Below are 15,648 nucleotides of genomic sequence, written 5' to 3'. Positions count from 1 at the left end.
AGATGATATGTCTTGGCTAGAGGATGATGCTCTTACAGGAAAGTGACAAGCTACAATACTATGAGGTTAGGTGTTTGTTACTTTTGATTTATGTCTTCACGAGTCACTACAAAGAGAATTTGTCTTTTCATTTTGGGAGAAGTCTTTCTCCAGAAAGCAACAATGAATGTTTGATCATGTTCCACCGTAAATAAATAAGAAACAATATAGACTTTGTAAGTGAAATAAAGAAATAGTGAAAAAATGAAAACATATTAAACAAATTAAAATGACTTGAATTACAAATATAAAGATAACAAATTAAAATGTCTTAGAATGGTTACATAAATGATTTAACACTATATTTTCTCCTATGATCAGTAAGTCAAACATTAGTTAACAATTTTAGCTCCTCCTGACTGTTGTTTGCTATAACATGTCATGAATACATTACTTTTTTATCATATGAGATCATCATCTAATTCTTGCAGCTGGATGGCTATCGGTAATCATACATATAAAAAATACTAACGCATATCCAAACTAAATATTATACTGCTTACCTAAAATTCAAAACCTAAAATTTATGTAAAGGTTGAAAACATGTATATGATTTGATTTTGTAATTACTAAAATTAAATAGAATTAGGTAAATAACCATGCTACGCAGCGGACCATCTAATTTTCTTACTAGATATACAAAATTGTTTTGTCTTCTAGGAACTGAATATACTTTTAAATGTTTTGAATTTGAGAATTGACTTTTATACTTTCTGTTTTCGATAAATGACAGTTTAGAATTATGTACATAGAATAATTCTTTTTTTAATTTTTTTATACTTTTATCAAACATATAAATATTTACATAATCACAGCTCAACTAATAATAAAACAACTGCATAAATACAAATGATCAGATAATATAAAATTTAATAAATTTTACATTGAAAGTTAAAAATGTTTAGAAGAAACCTAAAACAAAGAGATTAGATTTAGTTTATATAACAAGGAGCCAGAGGAATACACTTAGGCTTGCGACTTTTAAACCGGAACCGAATACCGAACCGGATCCGACCCGAATGGACCGGTTCGGATCGGTTTTGAATAAGGCATATTTAACTGATAGATAAGGTTTATGAATATCCGTGGGTATAGGATCGTTTTGGGTTTTTATCCAGATCCGATCAGATACCCGTTTAAACCGAAATAATGTTTAAAAAAATGTGAATTTGCACTTCAGGGACTTCGAACCCAGGAGGGAAAGGTGAAAGTACAGCCACTTTTACCACTGCACCACTTTTTCGTTGTAATTACTTTCAGACTATAAATATATATCCGATTTGGATTAAACTTTTTTTTTAAAAAATAGTTAAAAAAAATATATATATATAAATAAATAAAAATATTAGTTTCGGATTAATAATTTAATACCCGGAACTGACCCGGAATCAGTCGGAACCGAACCATAAGTATTTTAAGTACTCATCGGATACAATTTGTAAATAACCGAATTATCCGGATCCGAACAGATTCTACCCGGAACCGATCCGAATATCCAAAATTCCAAGCCTAAATACACTGAAAGCAGCAGCAATCAAAATATGAGCCGCTGAGTGAATCATAGTTATAATAAGAGCCAAAAGCAGGATCATAGTTGTCTCCATAGACAAAGCATAGCTTATAGTATAGTATATCACATTTACCAAAGGAGTCTCTGGCCTCCATGAGTATCACTCTTTAAGATTGGTTCCTCCCTAGAAAACCTTTAATGGGGCTTTAACGGTAATGCCTTTTTGGAAACATATAATAAATAACTCGGTGAGAAAAAACCATTTCCATTTTTTCACATGATTTAATTTATTCACTCATATTAGGCATGGGCATTCGGATCCTCGGTTCTGGTTCGGGTCGGGTTCTATGGGGTCCGGGTCTTTCAAGTCCTGAAAATTTAAATTTATATAGGTACCTGTAATTTTTCGGGTCGGTTCCGGATAGAGTCTTGTCGGGTCCGACATTTATTAGTAATACACGTGAAAAATAAAATATTTCTAGTAGAACCAATGCATTAAGATAGTTTTAGATGGTATATAACATTTTTGTAGAAACAAAATTCTGAAATTATGTAGCCTGTGATTCACCTTATTATGACATCACCATCAAAACATTAGATAATATGGAAATATAAGGATTTTTTTTTTTGCGGTAGTGATAATTGTTTTAACAAATTAAGAAATATTAATTTTTTTAACAAATTAAGATATATTAATTGTTCATGATTTATTTGGTATCTAAACACATGTGTGGACATATAATTCAAAATTTATAAGTTATATCCGCTGAAAATATACAATAAGCCTAAATATAAAGTTCTTAGAAATATGTATAATTCATAGTACTCCAAGATAATATAAGGTAGTACAAATTAGTCCTAGTAGTGCTACTAGTCCAATAATTAAAACGGATTTAGGACTAACCCTATAAATAATAGAATCATCCTTCAGTAAAAGCATTTTTAAAAAGTAGACAATTCAATCATTCGCTCTCTCTTGCTCTCGTTCGATCGTAGCTTCTCTCTCATGCTCTCGTTTGTTTGCTCGCTCTGTTAATCGGTTTTAGGGTTTTAGATTTCTGTTTAATCATCAGTTTATTATCGGCAATATTATTGTATTGTGTGTCGTGTGTGTTTGTTGTTGATAATGATTGCAGGTATGAAGAAACACAAGGAAAATGGGGACATATTCAAATTTGATAGAATACAATTCTTTAAATTTCACTAAGTTTTTGAATATTTGTATCAAAATTAATGCACAAAAAAGGAACATTAACTGATAAAAATAGTAACCATTACATGTCATATAGATATAAAAGTTATTTTAGAAAACATAAGAATTCTACTAACAAAAAGTAATAAAAAATCAAATATTTTATAGAACACTGATGGATTCTTAACAACCAAACTTGAATCAAACCGGTATGGTTCCAAATCAAAGATTATAATATTCTTATCTTCGAGGGGAAGATCTAGGCTGGGGCTAACTCTATTGGCAAACACCCATATTAACATCCCTAGGCTTGTCTATAAATAATAGAACCTTCATTCATTTCTTCATAAAAAGCTCGAGTTTCTTTAATTGTTGCTTCTCTATTCATTTGCTTGAATATTAAATTTTTTTTATTTATATTTTATGATAAATTTTCATTAAAATGTTTTTAAATACAATTATGAAATCCACCAAAAATTGAGTAACACAAATTTAATAGGAATTAGAAAATTAGTGAATTAAATAACACTAAAATTTTATGTCTAGTTTGACAAATAAACACATATATTGACATAGTACTATGTAATATATGACATACATCTTCTTAAAATAAATAATAAAACAAAAAATTAAGTTATTAGAAACATGTATAATATATATTAATTCAAGATATTTTAAAGTCGTTCAAAGTAGTTTACAATAGTACACAGTAGTTCATATTGCAATAGGATAGTCTTGATGATCAGGATTCCTTTTATGGAAGCTCTAAATGCGAAAATTAGATAATTAAATAGATTTCCCTTGAAAAACAGAATTATTATTAGTTGACAATTTAAAGAGTCTAAGTTGTTCAAGAATTTGATACATTTTCAATCCATTATTAGTAATACACATTTGATTTTACTAGAATTAGTAACTCCAGTAATTCCTAGAATTAGGGGTGCATTCCACATTCATTCATTCCCTTCTGATTCCACAGTCTCCGTCTCTGGATCTCTGCATTTTCTTCTTTGAGGTGAGTTCTCTTGTTGATTAATAAGTTGAATATTTGGTAATTTGTTTAGAGAAAAATGGGAGCAGTGAACGAATCTACCCATGTTTGGATTCAGTCATAAATTAATGTTGTTAGTGATCGATTTATGACACGACCAGCCAAGAACATGATTGCTATGGAAAGTCAGCAGCTACTGACTCAATTTGTCTTTTATGTTTTTGTTCTGATTTTTGGTTGATGTGTTATGTTTAGAATGATAATGGTGAAGGTTGTCAAGTGGGTGGATGAGGTCATACCGGACGCTCCTTACGCAATCATGGAGGAGTTCATGAAGAGATTGGTTTAGCCATGGGCATAATAGCCCAAGGTTTGAGGACGGTGCTTCTTCTGCTGGTACTCGCGTCTCACATTTTCTTCCTACCTCCCGCTGGATCGTTCAGTTCTCCAATGGCAAGGTGTACAAGTCTTCTTTTCTTTGTGTTTCTACCTCTTTAATTTAGCTTACTCAGGCAGTAACTTACATCTTTGTAAGATCTATATGTTACTTACTGATATAGTAGGTTGAACAGGTGCATGACTCATGATTTCTATTAGCTATGCAAGTGGTTCTTGGCTCTCCTTTTCAGTTGTTTAATCATTAAAGAGAATGGATAGCAGCTTTTGTCATCATTTTGATAACACTATCTGGTTTTTGCTTTCTGAAACATAATTAGCTCATCCTTTCTATGACCATTTCACCACTTCCTATGTGTGTTATCAATAATTTTCCTACAAAATCATCAATATGTACAAGCATTGGACACATGATTGTTCTCTACAAAATCATCAATATGTTAGGATTTGTGATGTAGAAACCAAGAATCCTAAGTTAAACTCAGAATAGCAAAAGAGAAGCAAAAAAAAAGCAAAAGAGAAGCAAACTTGAAATAAGAATTTCTAGAAAGCCTCTTTATTACTTGCCAAAACTACCATATCTTTCTTGCAATTCTGGATTTGACATTTTTCTGAGTAGATTGTAATCTCAGAACATGGTATAAATCTGTGTTTTATTTTCTTATGATTTTCTGCGTAATAATGTGTCTAATGCACACATGGTTAAGGATCATTGAGTTTGCTGTTTCCATGATTCATGTCTTTGCTCAGATGGCTAAAGAAGTGATTATAAATTATTATAAATAAGAAAGGAAAATAAGTTATTATAAATTCCATCTTAATAATGAATTATTAAGATGAATACTAAGATAAAGTCGGCATCATAATTCTTTGTATTAGCATTTACATACTAGTATAACTATAATATGATTTAGACTAAGATAAATATCACTTACACATTATCTATATCTCTATTATTAAAATAGAAGTACACTTTAAAAATACCTTTTAGTTTTCAGTATTATTTACAATACTTTAAATATCACTTTAATAATTCTTGGTTTCTACATCACAAATCCTAACATATTGATGATTTTGTAGAGAACAATCATGTGTCCAATGCTTGTACACTGACTGCATCGAGTGTACTTAATTAGTTCATAGTTAAGCCGCTTTGAGCTGTAGTGTAAAGATATGTAATAACACTTAAGCGTGTGTTTGAGGCTTTGAGATGTAGTGTAAAGATACGTGATATTTCAAAAAGTGATGATTCAGCTTAGTCACATTTGTTGGGCTTAAACCAAACTTATTCATTAAGCCAAAGTCACAAAACATCCATTGCAATAAAAAGAAAAAGAAAAACAACAAATCAGTAAAGAGGTTCTCTCACACATAGAGAGTATTATTTAGGAAAATCTAAAAGGTACCATACCACATGGTTTCCTCTCACAAAGAGAGAATACTTACTAGAATACTGAAATCAAAACCAAGAGAATACTTATGCTTGTGATGGGTACTTTGGCTTCCTCAATGGTCACGAGCTTAGATACAGAGTTGGTAGAAGCATCCCAGAGGTAAAGAGTGTAGCCCAAGGCAATGGCCAAGACGTTGTGAGAACCTCAGTCAAGCAAGTTAAGAAAAAAGTCCTCAACCATCCCAGGAGCCTCCAAGGTTTTCCAAGAGGAAAGAGGAACGTGTCGTCGTGGGCGTTGAAGAGGAGGAGGAGGAGAAGAGTAATGATGTGTCGTCTTTGGAGGTTGAGGAGGTTTGTTCTTGAAGGCGAGAATACGGGTGCGGTTGAGATTCATAGCTTCCGCCAAACCTTTCCTGTAAGCGTCTTTGGAGGCTGAAAGCAGCACCGCCGCTTCTTCTTCTTTGCCGCCGCTGTCTCCTCTTAGGGCTTCAATGATGGCATGTTGAGCAAACTCAAAGTCCATGGCTGATCTATTGGGAATGAATCTGTCCCAATTCTCCTTCCGACCACCTGCATTCATTATGACCAAACAAACTACACACAACAACAACGCAATAGGAATAATGACAATATAGGAGGAATAATGACAAGAGGCACACTACCACTTGCCTCTTCTTCTTCTCCAGCTACTGCACTCCACATCTATTTCCCCATTAGGGTTCACAGAAACAGGTACTGTTTCTTCTGGTAAGTTTCTCTTTAACAATGCAGTTTCCATGTCTCCATAGTCATCAATTCTAATCAACTCGTCGTGAATGGGTATTTCTTCTAAGGTAACAGACTTATGTACTTCAATTGCTAGGCTCTCAGGTTGTTAGGAAAAAAAATATCACTTACACAAAAAAAACTTCCTTACTTCCGTAGCTAATGTTTTGATGGTGATTATCATAATAAGGTGGATCACACAAATTACATATTTTCAGAATTTTGTTCCTACAAAAATGTTATATGCCATCTAAAACTATGTAAATGCATTGGTTCTACTAGAAATATTTTATTTTTCACGTGGTATTACTAATAAATGTTGAAATTCGCAAAAAATACTACTATGAAAATTTCTAGGAATTACTGGAGTAACTAATTCTACTAAAATCAAATGTGTATTACTAATAATGGATTGAAAATGTATCAAATTCTTGAACAACTTAGACTCTTTAAATTGTCAACTAATAATAATTCTGTTTTTCAAGGGAAATCTATTTAATTATCTAATTTTCGCATTTAGAGCTTCCATAAAAGGGATCCTGATCATCAAGACTATCCTATTGCAATATGAACTACTGTGTACTATTGTGAACTACTTTGAACGACTTTAAAATATCTTGAATTACTATATATTATACATGTTTCTAATAACTTAATTTTTTGTTTTATTATTTATTTTAAGAAGATGTATATCATATATTACGTAGTACTATGTCAATATATGTGTTTATTTGTCAAACTAGACATAAAATTTTAGTGTTATTTAATTCACTAGTTTTCTAATTCCTATTAAATTTGTGTTACTCAATTTTTGGTGGATTTTATAATTGTATTTAAAAAGATTTTAATGAAAATTTATCATAAAATATAAATATATTTTTTTAATATTCAGGCAAATGAATAGAGAAGCAACAATTAAAAAAACTCGAGCTTTTTATGAAGAAATGAATGAAGGTTCTATTATTTATAGACAAGCCTAGAGATGTTAATATGAGTGTTTGCCAATAGAGTTAGCCCCAGCCTAGATCTTCCCCTCGAAGATAAGAATATTATAATCTTTGATTTGGAACCATACCGGTTTGATTCAAGTTTGGTTGTGAAGAATCCATCAGTGTTCTATAAAATATTTGATTTTTTATTACTTTTTGTTAGTAGAATTCTTATGTTTTCTAAAATAACTTTTATATCTATATGACATGTAATGGTTACTATTTTTATCAGTTAATGTTCCTTTTTTGTTCATTAGTATTGTAGCTTGTCAGTTTCCTGTAAGATCATCATCCTCTAGCCAAGACATATCATCTTTATGGAACTCATCTACAGCATGTTGGTCCAATGGGGTAAACTTCTTCTCTAGTTCCTGTAACCACGAACACTTACAGCACTCTTGCAATATGGATCGTTCAAGGAAAGTGGACAATGGACAATGTGTTAGACAAGACCATCTGGTCACATTCTAAACCTGAATAGTGGACAATGTGTCAGCCAAGTACATTCTAGGTCTATCTATAATGTAATACATATCGTCTACAAATTTGTTTATTTAATGTTAATGAATAAAGTCCCACATCGGTAGTTAGAAAAATAATTAAGTAATATATAAAAGGTTATGGTCAATCTACTAATTGCCAATTAGTTTTAAGTTGGAAGTCCATAATAACCCTGAATCTAATATGGTATCAGAGCGGTCGATCTTTGTGGATCAAAAGTTAAATTAAAAAAAAACGCCCCATGTTGGACCACTCCATGGATGATATTTCCACAGTTGTTTACGCATGTGCGTGAGGAGGAATGTTAATGAATAAAATCTCATATCGGTAGTTTGAGAAATAATTAAGTAATATATAAAGGGTTATGGTCAATCCACTAATTGTCAATTGGTTTTAAATTGAAAGCTTATAATAAACCCGAATCTAATATTTAAATGTTTGATTTAAGACTTTGTCACATGCTGGTTTGCACTTGCAAATGCAATTGCAATTTCAATTAACAAACCGACCAAATATATATCTTTGAAACTGTTTCCTTTGATATTTCATTGTGTGAACTCTCCAATGTTGTTGTCTTGTCGAACTGACGTGTGTTAAAGAAATACGAGCTGTTTGGATAATTATGAAATCTGGTTTAATTTCCACTGATATTTTTCGTTTTGGTTCGGTTTAGAGTTAACCTAGCCACGTCTACAGTAACCCATCTAAGCTGCTAACCGCGTGCCGTTTTGGGGGTTTCCAAATCTTCAAGACATACGTGCCTTTTTTCTGAAATCACCGTGGCCTTCGTCGTGGAAGCAGAAGCTCCACAACAAACAATAGTGACGAAGTTATTCTGTGAACCACACATAACAGAAACGTGTCAAACTGCTTCTGTCTAAATCTTGGTCATCAAGCAAGAGTAGTAACCATGATAAATAATAACCCTATCTTGAATACTTCTTTTAGTAAGACTTAACATAATGGGAATGGTTTTTGGCAAAATCGCTGTAGAGACTCCCAAACACACGGTGGTCAAATCCGGCGACGGTTATGAGATCACCGGAGATTATGTCCTTGCTAGGTATAATCCCCCATGGACGTTACCTCCTTTCAAGACCAACGAAGTCATGATCCCTGTTGAACGAAGAAACCATAAACCAAAAGTTCATAGCTTTTGGTCTCAACAACATGTTGTTCCACTCTGTCTTTGTAGTAAAAGAACAATAATGTATACAATGCGAGCTTTTGATTTAAAATTTTTGTTTAAGATGCATCAACAACAAAGTGCTAGTTCTGACTTGGTTTCTTTAACCGGAGAAGAGTTTAAAGACGATGACAATTAAGTTGAAGAGCATGAGGGGAAGCCTCATGTACTGGCAGGCGTGGATGAGACCAACGATTTGGCCTTTGAGAGAGTTTCTTTTGCCGGTTTGGTGTAGCTCGGCGAGTGTCCATCCTTTTGGAGCTAGAAAACGGTCTTCGTTGAGGATAGCAAGTGCGTTTGCAAATAGCAGCAGTCCTTCCATCAGTGTCCAGAACCCCATGGTTTCTCTCTCTGTGAAACACACACGCCCAAGGATCATTCAAGAGTTAAAAAGAGTGTTAACATAAAAAGATAACAGCTTCATCCATTTATGGTATTGAATCAAACTAGTCAATAACAACGGCCTTCCATTCTTGGGAAACTGAGGACTGGAGAACGATTTAAAAAAAAACATATGGATATAGTAGTCATTCATAAAACTAGCAAAAAAAAGAAGAAATCTTGATTCAAAGTTAAGACATGAATAATGAACATCTCTTGACTAGAAAGGGACAAGGAACTGAACATGTTTTGCCGCTGTTGCTTGCAAAACAACAGAATCACATAAGCGTATTATTGAAGGCAAGAACAAACTTGACATGGTTTTCTGAACAGATTGGGTCCTAATTCTCACTAGATCAAAGAAGCCGACATCGTGTATTCATCATTCTACGTGAAGAAGACTATGATGATGATGCTAATACTCTCTCTCTCTCTCTCATAGAGCAAACTGCTTCTTTGATTGATTGATCTCCCTAAAGATATATAAATTCCCAAAAGAAAGATCGAAATTTTCCACCACAACTCCCAAGGATCATTCAAGAGTTAAAAGAGTGTTAACATAAAAAGATAACAGCTTCATCCATTATGGTATTGAATCAAACTAGTCAATAACAACGGCCTTCCATTCTTGGGAAACTGAGGACTGGAGAACGATTAAAAAAAAAACATATGGATATAGTAGTCATTCATAAAACTAGCAAAAAAAAGAAGAAATCTTGATTCAAAGTTAAGACATGAATAATGAACATCTCTTGACTAGAAAGGGACAAGGAACTGAACATGTTTTGCCGCTGTTGCTTGCAAAACAACAGAATCACATAAGCGTATTATTGAAGGCAAGAACAAACTTGACATGGTTTTCTGAACAGATTGGGTCCTAATTCTCACTAGATCAAAGAAGCCGACATCGTGTATTCATCATTCTACGTGAAGAAGACTATGATGATGATGCTAATACTCTCTCTCTCTCTCTCATAGAGCAAACTGCTTCTTTGATTGATTGATCTCCCTAAAGATATATAAATTCCCAAAAGAAAGATCGAAATTTTCCACCACAACTCCCAAGGATAGAGAGAATCATATGAACATGGAGGAGAAGAGATACTTACGGGTGAATCGAAATCGAGTCGAGGTTCAAGTGTTAGGACTTAGGACAGATCTCGTTCATTGAAGATGACGAAGCCTGCAATTATCGTACGGTTAAATTTATCAATTATATTTAAGCTGCGACTAAACCGGAATCCGGTTATTTTCAAGGGTTGAACCCGCTTGAAGTTGACCCATGATATCTATTAAGTAATCAATAATATAGGAAAATAAATAACTACCAACAAATCAGAGTGGCGCAGCGGAAGCGTGGTGGGCCCATAACCCACAGGTCCCAGGATCGAAACCTGGCTCTGATAATGTCTTTTTTTTTTTTGCCACAAAACCATACAGTAACACCACAAACAACTTGTATCATTTTCAAATCCATACATCAGTTGATAATGACAAAAATATAGTTTAATTGATGTGACAAAAAAGGTAATAACACATGTTACATTTGCTTTTCAATGATCAATCGTATATCAATCTATTTGTTTTAAAGTAATCCCGAGATTCCTAACCAGCTGCTCTTAAAGCACAAGAATAAGAAAAATGTTATATCTTTGATGCTGCTCATGTATAGTGTGAATCAGATTCTACAGATTTGTATGGATCTTCCAAGAATACAGTCTTCTTTCTTTTCCTATATTGTACAAGAAAGCTACAAAAGTGTTGGAATCAATGTCTTCGTGTTCTCTCTTCTATCTTGAAACACCTCTTCCTTCCATCTATCTGACTGTCACTCTTCTTACACTTGACTTCCAAGGCTGCTCAGGCTGAGACTTGTTACAGATGCAATCTGGTTGTGGGTTTGCGTAAAAATTCTCCTCTAGCCGAGGGAACTCACCGGGAAGTCTTGCATAAGGGGCTCCAATCCTGTCTCCATGCAATCTCTTCACCTCTGAAGAGAACTCATCCCAAGACACCACACCCTCGTCTAAATGATCTATCAGTCTAACAAAATTTAACCTGCCATATTCACAAGACAAAAATGATCATCTCATCTCAGCAATAAGCAAAACCGGTCATGGATATAGCCAAAAGTCTTAACTCACTAAACTTTTAAAAATTAATATACATAATAGAACTTTTTGGCTCCAAATAATTAAACACATTTTCTATCAAACTTGTTACTAAATTGACTAAAGCCTCTAAAATTTCATAGCGTCTTGGCAAGAAGTTAGAGAAATAGAAGTAAGTAATGATTCAAACCTGTCTGGATTGATAGTCTTCTTAAACCCTTCAAACCTCCTGTGCCCCTGTACAGCCTTAGCCATATTCCCATCATAAGTATACACGAAAACATCGCTTTCTAAAGCCACAATATAATCCAACGCAGCCAAGCGGTTTTGGTATGGCTTAAAGGGCTCTAACTCTTCTTCAGTTGCTAAACTTGAATGAGAGAAGACGTTTGGGTACTCTTCTCTGAAAGCATCCATGCTGTTTCCTCCATAGATCTCACCAGCAACTATGTACACGGTAGTGGAAGATGGATACCCCATTGCCTTTAAAAATATGGCCGCTTCTCGTGGAGACATAGGGCAACCACCTTGGATCCGCTTCTCTCTGCTGTCAATCTCTTTCTCTTTCCAATGTTTAACATTGTATCTCATGATCCTCAGCTCCTCAGCTTCTCCTGCTGTGAGGTTGTGGCTGCAGCCTGTGAAGGCAAGCATGTCTTTCTCGTAGCGTAAGTGTAGAGCGATGAAGGGTTCACTGTTGTTTCTTAACCGGTTAACCAAAACTTCACCGAAGTCTTGAATCTCCTTGGAGTAACTCAATGCCTGGTAGTTAGCGCGGCATCTCAGCCGTTGGATCGATGGTGGCAAGCCGTTGTTGGCTAGGCGTGAGTCGGTGTGTGTGAACTTTACCACCTTGTGTTTTTTCAACAACGGTGTCATCTCGTTTCTGTAGTAACTAGCCTTGGACCAAGAAACAGGAGCCTTGAGGAGAGGTCTCATGGCTGCATAGCGAGGAGGCAAGTACTCGGTGATGTCAACATCATCTTTCAAAACGTTCATAAAGTGTCTCCAGTCAAAAATATCTTTGAACGTGCTGCACGATCATAAAGAACACATGTTGACAAAACAAAAACATTCTCTTCTTCTTGTTGTGTAGAGTAAGAAACAAAGTAGAACCTGGGGTCGGTCCAGAAAGATTCATGGTCGAGGAGAGGAAGAACAAGGGTGGCATTCATAATCTTTGCTGCAGCAACCATGTCACATATCTACAAATTTTTTTCACAATAAAACAAAGGTAAGAAGAAAACAAGAGAAAAAAAAAATATCTATGTAAATACGAAACACTATTGAAACTCACCCCAGTTCTCATCTGATTCAATCCGCCATTTGCGTGTACTAGAAGGTAACCGTTGGTTTTCCTATGTAGCCCTAATACCAGCCACAAATTTCAGACAACCATAAACTGAAGCTATTTTTTAGAGAATCTGAACAAGAGCTTACTTGAACGGTTCTTGGGACGTGATGCACACTGGCGGTAATTACTGGATTCAGGTTTCTGCCATATTTCCGGAATCTGTAAAACACAAAACGACGCCGAATCATGAGAAGGTGTAGTGAAAACAGAATAACGACATTGGCTTCATACGTTACAGAAACAGAGCACACTATCAATCTGTGGAACTTAAATCTAACTCAATGTTAAACCTAGTCAAAGTTCCTCATAAATGCATTGCTTTGGAACCTTAAGAGATTAAAAAAATAAACTGCAAAACCCGACCAAGTAAAAACCATTGAAGACAGTCACTCTTCTCCAACCGATAAAGAGACAAAAGCTCAGAGGCCTGTCCGAATAAATATACAATGATAATTGCATCGGTTTCAATAATAATAATTTGATTTGAAGGAAAGTCAACGGAAACGGTGTAGAAAAAAGTGGTGATCCATACCAAACAACGGCTGCCTAAATTCCTTTTGACCATTTCCTTCGTCAAACTCATTCTTATTATAACGAATCTCAGAAGAATATGCAAAACGGATTGAATTTGTTAATTTAATTCTATCTTTGACGCAATCAACTGTGACCATTCCGTGAAAGCGAAAGAAAAAGAAAACAGAAAACGCGAGTTTCAGTTAAAAATACGACCTTTCACCAACAAAAATAGAGGAAATTTTTGAAGATTTTGAAATTTCTGAGTTTTTATGAGAAAACTCAAAACTTTGCTTCATTCTAATTTTAACGGGAAAATAACAGAGTAAAATCAATTTACTTTTCTGGGTAAAACTCAACCTTTGTTAGTATATTTTAATTTTGTCGAGGAAAAAAAACAGAGTAAGATCAATTCACATTTCTGGGAAAAAACTCAAAACCTTTGTTTCATTCAAAACTGATCACACAAGGCATTGATTGGTCAAAAAAATTAGGGGTGTTCATTGATTGGTTATCGATCAGAAAAAAAAATCATTGTTTTTATTTTTCTCGGGAAAGTAAAATTTTCAATGCAAAGAAAAATAAAACTCACGGGAAGCTTCTGGACAGCAACGTTCTCCGACATTGCGCGTTGAGCCATCGACCAATCTTCATGTAACGCCCTAACGACAACAAGCTCGTTCAAATCTCTCATGTGCGCGTGATCAACAACGCGCCCGCTCATAACAGAAACTCTGACAAAGAGAGAAACGACGACGAGAACCATGAGGAGACCCAAGATCCGACGCCCCACGTTTCTCCCCAACCCTTGGCCAATCACAGCCGTCGTCCATCCACCGTCGCCGCCGCATAGAAACGGCCACTTCAGTTTACGCGGGAGGAGGTACCGAATCTTCGGGTGGTAGTGGTGGTCGTGGTGGTAATGCGATCCGCTAGACGTGGAGCCCATCGAGGAAGGTGAGGAGCACGCGCCGTTTGTTCCCTCTACGTCGTCTAACTCCGGCGAGAGGGAGGAGATGTTGACTATGTTGCAATACTCGGAGGAAACGGAGGGTCGTTCGGAGGTTGTGGTGCTTTCGAGGGAGTCTCCGATACGACGCCGTGTGATCGGTGCAACGGCCAATGGGCTAGCGCCGGCCGCTGACATATTTAGAGAGGGAGGGAGAAAAGAGTTGGTTTTTTTTTTTGGTTTTTTGTTTTTGGTAAAATGTGTTTTTGAGGGGTTAGTGGTTGATCATGTTATGGTATTAGCCACCGTGATGTTCGGTGAAGCTGAGAGGCGTCGAAGCTTTCTCTAAATCTTTTCTCTCTCTCTGTTACCTATGTATGGTATTTATACAGATGAATACTTATTATGGTTTGTGTGTGTATTTATGTATTGTGGGCCTTTCCCTAATCATTTAGGGAAATATTGTCATCTGACTTTTATATTTGTTTCTAAAAAAGGCTATGGCGGGTAAAAATGGGTTTACAGCTTGGTCGGTTTATTTTTGTCAAAAGTTTACTAGTTTGTACAATAAATACTGATTTATTTAGTTTACATCGAATTTGTACAATTTAGTTTGGTTTGGTTTACACGAACTTTTTTGTAACAATGGTACACAAACTTTTTTCAAACTTGGTTTTTATATATTTAAAAAAGTAAATCAAATTGAAAATCAAAGATCAGTTTTTTTTTTTAACTTGTTTAGGTTTGGTTTGTTTGCCTTTTTCATTCCTTTTTGTTTTAGCATTTGTTTTGTTTTGGTTTCGCTAGAGAATACCTAATAAATTTGATGTATCTAAAAAAAAGAAAAAGAAAATCCATTGAGAACAAATATGTCAATGGAAAGAACAAATTCTTAATCCGTTGAGCGCATTGAGAACCAAATTCTTAAGACATTACCGTGGGTATGTGAAGGATTTGATTTTGAAAGCTGGTAACATCACCATGACCCATGAGAGTTATTTTTTGTCCAAGCTTTAACATTAGAAACAATTTCTCAATGATCTTTGGAAACTGTCACCAAATACATTTGGCTCCTCTGAAAAGGGGTTTCAGTACAACCAAATACATTTGATACTACACATCATATTCAAATCAATTCTTTTGAACAACTTTACGTAAATCACCATCTAAATACAAAAGAAAATAGAGTAATTTCATTCATAAAAATGAATGATATTCTCATGGAAAACTAAGTATATTCAATACCAGTTCAAAATGTTTGTACATTCAATTGTTCGACTAAGATATAACAATGTATTACTTAACCTTTTTAATAGAGAAAACACCTTAGTAATTAGTAGTGTTAGTAAAAATATACATCCTATCTTATCATCTAAAA

At 34.7% G+C, this 15,648-nt stretch overlaps 2 protein-coding genes and 1 non-coding gene across 3 annotated transcripts; 1 reads left to right on the top strand and 2 right to left on the bottom strand.

The window, feature by feature from the left end:
• Window positions 1–8,905: 8,905 nt before the first annotated feature.
• On the bottom strand, window positions 8,906–9,347 carry LOC130509668 (protein transport protein yos1-like). Its single transcript, XM_057005839.1, has one exon. It carries the CDS (start codon window positions 9,339–9,341, stop codon window positions 9,066–9,068), a length of 276 nt encoding a protein of 91 aa, XP_056861819.1. The 5' UTR covers window positions 9,342–9,347; the 3' UTR covers window positions 8,906–9,065.
• A 1,330-nt stretch (window positions 9,348–10,677) lies between these two features.
• On the top strand, window positions 10,678–10,749 carry TRNAM-CAU (transfer RNA methionine (anticodon CAU)). Its single transcript has one exon. It is a non-coding gene; the product is annotated as a tRNA-Met (tRNA).
• An 82-nt stretch (window positions 10,750–10,831) lies between these two features.
• On the bottom strand, window positions 10,832–14,681 carry LOC108847129 (O-fucosyltransferase 19). Its single transcript, XM_057005964.1, has 6 exons — window positions 13,914–14,681; window positions 12,895–12,967; window positions 12,752–12,822; window positions 12,571–12,659; window positions 11,645–12,487; window positions 10,832–11,401 (listed from the first exon to the last, which is right to left on the bottom strand). Exons 1-6 carry the CDS (start codon window positions 14,466–14,468, stop codon window positions 11,161–11,163), a joined length of 1,872 nt encoding a protein of 623 aa, XP_056861944.1. The 5' UTR covers window positions 14,469–14,681; the 3' UTR covers window positions 10,832–11,160.
• Window positions 14,682–15,648: the final 967 nt, after the last annotated feature.

Source organism: Raphanus sativus, chromosome 3, assembly GCF_000801105.2.
Source record: "Raphanus sativus cultivar WK10039 chromosome 3, ASM80110v3, whole genome shotgun sequence".
Classification (NCBI taxonomy): Eukaryota; Viridiplantae; Streptophyta; class Magnoliopsida; order Brassicales; family Brassicaceae; genus Raphanus; species Raphanus sativus.
Note: the sequence above shows the minus strand (reverse complement) of the source record. Positions and strands in the feature narration are given on the sequence as shown.

Bases quoted from the DNA above. Each gene is read 5' to 3' on its own strand.
- LOC130509668 (XM_057005839.1), bottom strand. From the start codon at position 9,341: ATGATCCTTGGGCGTGTGTGTTTCACAGAGAGAGAAACCATGGGGTTC.
- LOC108847129 (XM_057005964.1), bottom strand. From the start codon at position 14,468: ATGTCAGCGGCCGGCGCTAGCCCATTGGCCGTTGCACCGATCACACGG. The intron at 12,823-12,894 runs GTAAGCTCTTGT...GGCTGGTATTAG, and splicing joins ACGTCCCAAGAACCGTTCAA to GGCTACATAGGAAAACCAAC. The intron at 11,402-11,644 runs GTTTGAATCATT...TGAATATGGCAG, and splicing joins AAGACTATCAATCCAGACAG to GTTAAATTTTGTTAGACTGA.